Source organism: Lutjanus erythropterus, chromosome 6 (genome assembly GCF_056507025.1).
Source record: "Lutjanus erythropterus isolate fLutEry1 chromosome 6, fLutEry1.hap2, whole genome shotgun sequence".
NCBI classification, from domain to species: Eukaryota; Metazoa; Chordata; class Actinopteri; order Lutjaniformes; family Lutjanidae; genus Lutjanus; species Lutjanus erythropterus.
The window spans coordinates 6,664,599-6,675,238 of record NC_139322.1 but is presented as its reverse complement, the minus strand read 5'-3'; the positions used below and the strand labels follow the sequence as shown (position 1 = coordinate 6,675,238).

The 10,640-nt window shown below is 36.8% G+C and overlaps 1 protein-coding gene across 1 annotated transcript; it reads left to right on the top strand.

Annotated features, from left to right (window-relative positions):
* Positions 1-3,436: 3,436 nt before the first annotated feature.
* On the top strand, positions 3,437-8,916 carry pfdn4 (prefoldin subunit 4). The gene is made up of 4 exons (XM_084720364.1): positions 3,437-3,549; positions 4,276-4,383; positions 5,094-5,234; positions 8,361-8,916. Exons 1-4 carry the CDS (start codon positions 3,520-3,522, stop codon positions 8,490-8,492), a joined length of 411 nt encoding a protein of 136 aa, XP_084576490.1. The 5' UTR covers positions 3,437-3,519; the 3' UTR covers positions 8,493-8,916.
* The last annotated feature ends 1,724 nt before the right edge of the window (positions 8,917-10,640 follow it).

Sequence of the window (10,640 nt, the reverse complement as noted above, 5' to 3'; positions counted from 1 at the left end):
CATTAATAATTTATTAGATACAAAACACGTCTTTTCCTTGTTTTCATTTTTTTCTGTTTTTTTTTCTTTTGATAATTTTTTCCTCATTTTAAGTCTAAGTTTAATTTTCCTCATTCAACAAATGATGTGCGATTACTGACATGTCTATTCATTAAATATCCATGAATACAGCTTTTAACTGGTTATATTCTTAATGGCAATTTATTGATTAATGATTAATCCATAAGATCGTAACATCCTCACTCTAAACATTTTTCACAATTTCAGTTTTTTTTTTCTATTCTATTATTATTAGTAGTAGTAGTATTATTACTATTATTATTATTTTCTTTTTATTACTTAATTTACTGTTGTTTTGTAAAAGATCATCCCAGCTAAAGTTTTTCACACTATTATACAACAACTGACATCTTGACCTTTGAATGACATGAAACTGAACAATCCTGAATTTTGGAAATAACTTGGGGGCTCAAACTTTTAGTTTTTCCATGCGCATCTTATCACTGATTCAGAGGCAGCAATGTTACAAATAATACATGTCAACTGTAGCAAAAGTGGTTTGTTTACCTTGGTTTGCCCTTTGCTTTTGGATTGCTCGTTTCCCATTTTTTCCAGTTGAGACCTACAGACACACGTGTTTTTGCTCGAACTCAACTGAAAGAAATTAAATAGATTAAAGAAAACAAACAAAAAAAAACAGATACAGCTATGTTAGATTAACATGTGAATATGCTCTGCAAATAATGGATAACTTCTTTGAGTGATGACAAACTTCTGTATCATTCAAATATCTTACCTTGTTCCACTTCTGCAGGTCAAGCAGTGATATCCTCCTTAAGACAAAAAAATTAGAGTGTCTGTCACTCTGTCAGGGGTGGACTGTCCGCTCCTGCCCAACTACTGTTGGCAGGCTATTTTATGTATGCTTTAAATGGGTGGGGCTGTTTTTTAAGTGATCAGCTGGACTTCCTCCAGTGAAAAAGCCCGCCACTCGTCCAACAGAGTGAGCGCTGCTGCTCTTTAGCACATGATTAGCTCATGGTAATCTCTCTGTGAATACTTCCGACGACATCACAGTGAGTGAGTTTCATTCCACTCAATCACACCGTGATAAGGTGCTGAACGCAGTGAACTAATGTTGACAGATGTAACTGAGAAGCATAACAGGATGTGTATTAAGGATACAGGCCTGGCACACACTTCTACACTGTCACAACAAAAATAATCATGTTTGTACTTACAACCCTTTTGTCTATTTTGATTTTTGAAAAGAAAACTTTAAGATTTCATTACATTTATTTAGCTTTTACAGAAAGCAACTAAATGCAGCAAAGCATTATCAGTATGTTGTGGATTTTTTTTAAGATTCAGAGCAAGTTAATAAAAGGAAAATTTAAAAAATAAATCAAACTAACTTGCTTTGATGATGATTAAACAAGCTTTTTTGAATTGCAAAGATCAAGTATCTGTTTAATTATCACAGGTAATCAAACTCTGTAATTAAATCATCTGTCTTCCACATCATCTGACTTCCACACCGTCGGGTTTAAATGTCTTTGAGGGCCTGTCAATGCATCAATACAAACGGGAGACGTTCGGGGATAAAAGACAAACTGGCTTTGGTTCATCAGCTGATTTCTTCCTTCTTTTGTTTGTCTCGTTTTGATGTTTCGTTTGGTGCTTCTGTGAATAAATACACTGCAATCAGACTGATAAAAGCTCCTTAACACTCATTTTCTTTTATTAATTATAATTTCTAAGTAGGATTCAAGCCTATTTATGCAAATCGGCCAAAGCACAAAGTATCTGAGTGTGTTTTACCATGAACAACTTTGTGTTTAAACACTTAAAATGTGCAGTATTTATTGAATCTATTATGACAAGGCTTGGAATCCACAAACACAATGTCCCAATTGTAGCCTATAGGCTGCACATTGAGGTGGGAGTTGGATTCCCCTGTTTGGATTGTTGTGCACTTCTGACTTCATGCCTGCAGCTGAGAGACCTCAAGCAAACTCTTTATGATGTACCAACGCATGACAGCCCACTGGTTTTATTCGTGGAACGACCCTTCCCAAAAAGGCCTCCGACTTTGAAGAAATGTCATGTCGAAGCGTTACTGAACTCAGGTCAGAACGGTGCGGGTTCTCAAGCCAGGACTGATGTCCAGTTAAGGTCAGGGTTATGTTTGATGTGGTACATTTCATCACATCCATCAATATCTTCTGCCGTTTGTCTGAATTGGATTAATGGCACTCCAGCTTTGTGGATGAATTATGTAAATATTTGAGCTTGGGTGTAGCACTGTTGGCTGAGTAAATATTTAGAGAACAGCAGTTCCGGTTTGATATAAAAACTAGTCTGACATATTGTAAGCAAGCCTGAACGTTTCTTGAGATAATAAATTAATCTGGTGGTATTTAAATTTATGGTGAGATTGATTAGTTTAGTGTGTTATTGAAGGGTTATGTCGGGCTATTACATAACCTGGTTTGCTTTAAAATCAAGTGTGTGACCAGAGGACAACCACAATATGCTGTTAAATGGTTCTAATTCACTATGAGTCACACTCGGAAACCTATTAGTAAATATTCAATAATGTCCCTTGACTGTTACTTGGGAAGTTACAGCGAAAAGAGCTTAAGAAAGTAGAATATTTTAATTTTTTATCACATTTCTTAAAACAGCAAAGGAAGGAATGGGACTGACCCTTTTGATTGATTATTTCTAGTAAGTGCTAGTGCTCATTGATTAGCTAAGACTTTATTATCTTCAAACCCATGAAAAATAAACACATTCAGTGGGGGGGGGGTTGCTTAAGAGAAAATCCTATCAATCTGGGGTCTATGGTCTAATATGCATCTGTTGTGAGCCCTTGAGATGAAACATTTTGAGTGAAATTATAAATTTAAATTTACAACCTAAAATGCAGTTGCAGCTATTAAATTTAAAGTGTCAACATTTGTACAAACTAATTCGGTTAAGAAGTGGAGTTAATTTGAAAATAAAGAATTTCAAAGGAAGATCTGTGGGTGTTTTCATGTTCATGTTATCTGAAAAATATTATTGTTTGTTCATTTAGTGAGAAATCATGGCTACAAACCTTTAAACATTATAAAGTTGAGAACAGATGTTTAATTCCATATAAACTTCCACATATTAGAAATGAAATCAAATTAATGCACAAATTTTCATTCCAGGCAAAGATTATTTGCTGTGAATTTATTTAAAGTTACCACAAAGAGTTTTTAACTGGTTATGAAAAGAGTTTAATACTGATGCATAAGAACATGAAAATAAGACCATCCACAAGAAGACTGGCTGTACTTAATGTCTGCTGCCAAATAGAGTCTCATTGAAATCAAAATAAAATAAAATAAAATGAAATGAAATAAAATAAAGTAAAACTGCTCCAAAGCAAGTTGAGTGTCTCTGTTGTATGTTTTCCGTCCCGCTAGGTGGCGGTATAGTTGTATCGTTGTGTTGACTCGCTGTCTTTGTGCAGTCGAGGAAGCCAAGATGGCAGCCACCACCATGAAGGGACCTGTGGTAAATTAAAATTAGAATACGTTTTGTTTTCTGAGCATTTCGTCGTTGTTTCACCCGGGACGCAAATAAAAACAGTTGAGGTGTATGTAGGGAAAAGCTCACCTTTATTGGTGGTAGTGATATTTAAAATCTTGGTCACGCCCTCGTGCAGCTCATGTCAGTGATAGTAGCTAGGAAGCTAACACTAGCTAACGCGCTAAGTTATCTAAATTTATTCTGCGATTAGATAACCGAGGGTTCACCAACCTAACGACGACAAAGACAGTGATGACAACTAGCTGAATAGCTGACGAGGGCTGTGATAGTTGTCATAATTGATAGGACCGTAACTGTTACTGAAACTGTCGTTTATAGCTTGCTAGCTAACGTTAGCCTATATGTCGTAACTAGAAGAGAACCCTTTATTCGCGAAACTATCGCGATATTTACACGCGTTTTACTTCGTCGTCTATTTTTAATAAACTAATTATATTTTATATTGTGTCAATGCTGTAATTATAATGTAGTTGTTTTTAGGTACAGAAAACACTTGGTTAAGGATCGTGGGTATTGCCAAAATAATCGCTCTCGCGAGATCTTTCGCGGGTGTGGGGTTCCCTTCTCTTCTTAACCAATTCTATCACCATTCATATTTATAGAACCAACAGCGTTTGCTATGTTTGGATTTACTTAACCAGGGAACATTAAACACATATTCAACTCATTTGCTCTTTCTCTTGTTTGCAGGCGGTCGAAGATGTGAATGTCACTTTTGAAGACCAACAGAAGATCAATAAATTCGCCAGGAACACGAGTCGGATGACAGAGCTGAAAAATGAAATCGAAGCAAAGAAAGTAAGAGCCGTTTTGCAGTGAACACAGTCATATCACACACACTCAGGTTCACTGTGTGGTCAGCTGAGTTTAAGAAATATTCTGGACAATTTAGAAATAATCAAAAGCTGTGTTCAGTCCTGACACTCTCAACAGACTGACACAACTAAATTGAATACACTCAGTTGCAAGTTTATTAAATTGAATGCAGATGAATTTACAACAATCCTACTTTCGTGATGATTGAAATGTTCTGTTTTTGTTCAACTGTTTTAAAGAGGTGTTGAGTAAACTTTATGGTCATTCTTCAAGGCTTCAGATTTGTGGTGTTTTGGTACTAGTAATCTTAAAGTGATACGTATACAAATAAAGTACTTAATTCGTTACCTTGTGAATGGAAGCATTCTTGAAAAAATCATTTTCAAATACCCCTGCTAAACTTCACCACATGACAGGCTGCATGGGTTGTAGCTGCTGTAGTACTGGGCCAGTCACACATTGTATTAAATCAAGGAATGATTTCAGTGATTGGCTGCAAGAAAAACCATACAAATAGTTTTTTTTTCTAGATGTAGGTATTGTTTGACTAGAGAAGTATTAATACTACTTGGCAATGGGTTATTTTGGTTGATGTCTTAAAGGTGTTAAGTACCCAGCCCTACACAGTTAGGTGTCGTCTGAAGCCACGGATTTACTAATACTGATTTGTTAAATGATTTGTTTCCATGCAGAAATCACTGCAGAACTTGCAGGATGCCAGTGATGACCTCATGATGTTAGACGACGACTCTCTATTGATCCCTTATCAAATTGGCAATGTCTTTGTCAGCCACACCCAGGAAGAAACACAAGAGATGCTGGAGGCTGCAAAGGTGGGATCTCTTAATACCTTTTTCATACTCTTCACACTTGTAATCATTAGTAAAAGACCCTCACTGACCCAAAGCCATTAAGTTAAAGGACTGTGGAGGAGAATTTAATATATAATGATAGACATACTGCAGAAAATAATTTGATTAGTAGTTTGCCTGTAGAAAAATGGTTGTAAAAACATGATAGTGCTAATATTGCTGTTTTAAAAACTTGACTCTGGTCTGATTTAAACCAGCAAAATGTCAGCTCACAAACAATTATTTCCCATCCTTTTATCTCATTGTTTTGATGCAAATTGTCTTGTAGCAAGTATGTTGGAAGCCTTTTATTTAAACAAATTTTTTAGTTTTACAGAATTAATGTTTTTAATAGGTTCCTTTCCTCAGCCAGTTGGATTGAAAATAGAACCAGACCACAAGCTTTCTATTAAATTATATCGAGTTTATTTTTGCACAGATTCCTGCCTCTGGTGTAGGATTACCTAAGCAAAATAAAATTGTTAAACCTGGTAGAAAACATGCTTTCTGGCACTCATTTGTCAGTGAAACACAGAGATAGTGAGCTTCCTGCTTTCAATTGGGATGGGATTTACCCACGTTTTGAAAGGCTCTTTGATTGTCCCATTAGACTGTGTTTTAGATGAGTGAGTAGCTGCTGATTAGAAACATTAAAATGACATCTAGGTTGTAAGACAGCCAACAGAATTCTAAGTCATGTCAATGTGAGTGAAGCCTGAAGCGTTATTGATAAATATTCATGTAATGTTCGCACAGCAGAATCTTGTTAAAATTAAAGAAATTTGTCCCTGCCACGCGCTGTGTTTTTTTAAACTGAAGAACTTTTGAAAATCAGTTTGTTCATATGACTCACAGGTACAAAAGAAACTGAAAATAAAGGCTTTCACATCCGCCCATTTATGCACCATATTAAAATTCATTTTTCCGTACTTGGGCTTTGATGAGGAGACTGTCATTGTGGCCCAAAAAAAAGTTGCAAAAAATACAGTTAAGGTGTGCACAAAACGCTCTCACTGAGCACATGGTTTGACAAATGAGGTTGTGGTGTAGTTGATAATTGCTTTCAGAGCCTGGACAGACTCTGCTCAGTGGGCTTTCTTTTAGAATTACTGCTGAGCTGCTTTAAAATCACAAATGTGGTAATTTTTCTTTGTAATGCAGTGTGAAATTGTGTATTGTTGCCTATATTCCTGCAGGAAAACATGCCACAATCTGTTCAATGAAAATATGCATGTCACAATCTCCAAACATGTAATAGATTTTGTGGACGTGAGCAACTTTTGTTGTTAAGGAAACATTTAAGTCAAATACATTAATTTCAAAATGTGTTCACTCTTGGAAATTGCTGTTTAGATCAATTAATACATTACAAGAGAACGTTTTTACACATGTTGTGTTTTCATAACATGTTCACAGGTCAACACGTACTCATGTGTCACAAATCCATCTTCTTTTAGCAATTTGACAATTAAACATATTTACATAACACATTTGCTATGTTACACATGCTGCATACGTTCACTACGTCCAATAGACAAAATAAACTGACAAAGTGTCTAGAAATGACATGTTCTCACACTTATTTTCAATTTTAAGCTGAGAAATACAACTGTACACCTTCTGAATTCAAGTTTCTCTCTTTTACCGAACTAAGACGACCTTAATTGGCTCTTTAACTCCTCGGAAAACACGCTTTATTTACTTTACTTTACTTTATTGTGCTGCTGGATGAGAGCGCGGTGCAGAGCAGAGGCTGTCACTCTGCAGACTGTTACATTAGCAAAATAAAATGACAAATACCGCCCTAAAAATCAGCCAAAAAAGCAATTGGCGATGGATTCATCATCGATAGACGGTATATTCATCCAATCGTCCAACCATAATATTTACTGTAATAAGTCGTAAGATGCTTCATCCTCTGAAATCATTATTCCGGCCTCTAACTTGTGTTACTGTTTGCCAGTTTCACGTTAATTAGAGTTCAAATTAATCCTGAATGTTATTGTCTGTTTATGAGTCGTAAGAAATAATTAATCTTGTAGAAGGAGTTGATGCTTATAACAGTTAAATTGAGCAATAAGTCAAAGGAGCCTGGCAGGAAGTCACTAAATTTTTGTAGCTGTGTGTGCTTTTGCTTTGAGACTTCGCTTTGCATTGACATCAACTGACAGTTATAAACAGCTGATCCACCAGCAGTCACTTGTTAGCTAGTCTGGCTCTTTGCAAAAGTAGCACGATCGGCTTATCAGTGCCGCTACATCTCACTAATTACATGTTTTATCTTGTTTTAATCTGTTTGATTAAGTATAAAAATGACAAGTTATGGTTTCCAGGAGGTTTGTGTGCTGGACTATTTCTTGGACAGACACAGTGAGTTCATAGAGTCTCCAGTGGATTTCTGGCAACCTCAGGGTGACAGCAAGACTCCAGACATGAGAGTGATGTCGATTGTGTCATTCTGCTCTCGGCAAGTGAAAACCTGTATTTCACATAATGTTAAAACTACTCCTCATGCAGTGATAGTTGGTCCAGTAAGAAACAGTCCAGAGCAGTCAATCAGGAAAAGACAGTGCAGGCTGGCGCCGTCTCAGGCCTCTGTGTCAGAAGGCTTCGTTTAGCCAGATGGCAGCCGCCACAAAGGGGCACTTGAGATCCTCCTTGGTGCACCTTAGGGAGAAGAGCTGCGCAGTTTCAGGGCTTCGAAGCCGTGAGACCACAGAGAGGGCGGACATGGACCAAGAGGGACGTCAGATTAGAGCTTGTCCTCTCCTCTGTCACTTCAGGAGCTTCCTGTTTGTCCTTGTGTTTGCTGCTGTTTCATCATACAACAAAGCACCCTGCACAGGCCTGCGCTGATTGATGTGGAGCAGTCTGCTACACACACTGAATGACAAACACTTTGAGAACAGCTTCTTATATACATGCTAATTTTACATTTTTTATGTCCTCATCACATTTTCTTCTTCTGTGTTTTCACTGAGTCAACTAGTTGGAGCGATTTATTAAAACCGGTGTAATGAAATGTCTCAGACCCCTTGTTTCTTGCTTCACGTGCAGAGATAGTTGTGGTTGTCATGTAACTGGAGTTTTTAAACGTTTTATCAACAGGAAGCACTGGAGCAGGAGGTCAAAGGCCTTGAGGAGCGAGTGTCGGCGATACAGCAAGTGCTGGGCGACCTGAAGGTCCAGCTCTACGCCAAGTTTGGTAACAACATTAACCTGGAGGCAGACGAAAGCTGAGCAGTGAAATGGACATTGACAGCTGCCCCGGTGTGGACTTTTTCATGCAGCTCTCGTATCCAACAGGCAGAGCATTTGCCAAAAAAAACCCATCCAGTAGGATCTCGGCATGAACGGCTTATATTTGTAGCTTCTGGCTTTTGTTTACACACACGATGTACCAGTCTTCACTTTAGTTCTGGCAAACAAATTCACAAGGACAACAAAGGTAAAGATTTGAAGATAGAATAAATGCACCTAGTTTCTAACATATTTTAATTGTTCCTTTATTTAATGTTTTTTTTTTTACTGAAACTGAAGTAAAAACCATGAACAGAATAGCCATGTTGTACTTTACAAGAACTTGTTTTCATTTGTGAACTCACTCTGTGTTTGTCGAGCCTAAAGGTAGGATGAAATTAAGTAAATGTCTCTCTTTGGCACATCCATGTGCTGTGCTGTCTCTGAACACTTATAAAGCAGTCTGCTTGCAGGTAATTCAGAGTTTTTCAAAATCAAGGTGATTAAATTAGCGCCATCTGTTACTAATCTACATGTTTGTTGACTTTAACAAACGACTTAAAAGGAGAAGCTGAAACGGAGCGACAATCCGAGCTAACATGCATCCAGGATTTTTATAGGATTGACACATCTCTTATTACCTGTCAACATGACAAGACTGAAATCAGAGGTTTTAAATGCCTTCTGTTTGGTAGTAGTTTTCAAAAAGCTGTTTTTGGTGATCTAAAACACTGTGTGTGAGTGAAAGGCCAAAAGCTACGTTTTTAAAAAATACTTGTGCACATGTGGGCAGGGCCTTAATCCAGTTTGGTTTTATTGGTCGTACAGTAAAATGTTTAGGGCGAGAAGAACAGGTCAGCTCAACTGTAAGAGCACTAAATAGAGATAAAATAAGGTAAGAGATTTAAATAAATATTGATTCAGGTAAATAACATACATCTCTGTGGTCATGATGTATCTTTAGACATTTAGAAGTTGTAGACTAACCTTGAAATCCACAGAACAGTCTGACAGAAAGGTGAAAGAAATATAAAAGCCTGACTTTTTTTTTTCTTCAGTCTTTCTTTTCATTGAATGTGGGTGAGGTGGAGACTCGGTTGTGATGGAAAAAAATCTTCCTGGATGGATGACACAGGCATCTCATGCAAAACCAGACAGACTGGGACAAACAAGTCTGGTCTGTTGTTAAGAAGCGAAAATTGAATTCAAACTGAATCTGCACAGAAAACTGACAGGATGTTTTCAGGTGAGATTTCAGTCATTATACAGTGTCACTACACGGATTTTGCCAGTGGTGGAAGAACTAGTATTCAGATACTTAAGTAAAAGTACCAATACCACAATATAAAAGTTTTGCATTTAAAATCTAAAAAGTATCATCAGCAAAGTGGAGTTAAAGTTCAAAATGTAGTATACATTCTGCAGAAACAAATGCCCTTTTATGCTGTTTTCAATTAACAGATTTTTAATGTTTATGCATGAATGTGAAGTGGAGCTAATTTTAACTACGTTACTCACAGTTAAACCCAGTGGCTCCCAATCTAGGGGTCGTGCCCCTGCAAAGGGTCAAGATTTAAATCTGAAGGATCGCGAGGTGATTAATGGCCCAGAAAAAAGAGAATCTCTAGTTTTTTAATATTTGTTTTTTTTGTGAAACACTAAATCATTTCTTTAGGTCTCAACAACAACATGCCCTAACTAGATGCTCCTGATTTGTAAATGGTTCCTGACTATAATGTTGGGAATTACTGATATAATTTTACATGAATCGTTGTATTTTAAAAGCTTATCGTGTCCATTTTAACGTACAATATGATTCTGAAACATAGGTTGCTACTATACAAGCTACACAAACTGTCAAACAAATGTAATGTAGTAAAGAAAAGTCCCATATTAAGGTAGAACAAGGCAAAATTCTTATCTGTAAACCTACTTGGCAATAAACCTGAAAAGTAGTGGAGTACCTCATAATTATATTTAAATACAGCACTTGAGTAAAGTTACTTTCCATCACTGGATTTTACTTTGCTTTGTGCTTCATTCTGACATTCATTACCGTCCACATGTATTTGATTTAAGTGGTTATAACAAGTGCTAAGATTAGCTGGAAGTGCTGTTTGGCCAGAAAGTAATTCTTTTTTTTTTTTT

Excerpts from the sequence above, each read along its gene's own strand:
- pfdn4 (XM_084720364.1), top strand. The coding sequence starts at position 3,520 with ATGGCAGCCACCACCATGAAGGGACCTGTG. Across the intron at positions 3,550-4,275 it reads CCACCATGAAGGGACCTGTG|GCGGTCGAAGATGTGAATGT; the intron begins GTAAATTAAAAT and ends TCTTGTTTGCAG. Across the intron at positions 5,235-8,360 it reads AGATGCTGGAGGCTGCAAAG|GAAGCACTGGAGCAGGAGGT; the intron begins GTGGGATCTCTT and ends TTTTATCAACAG.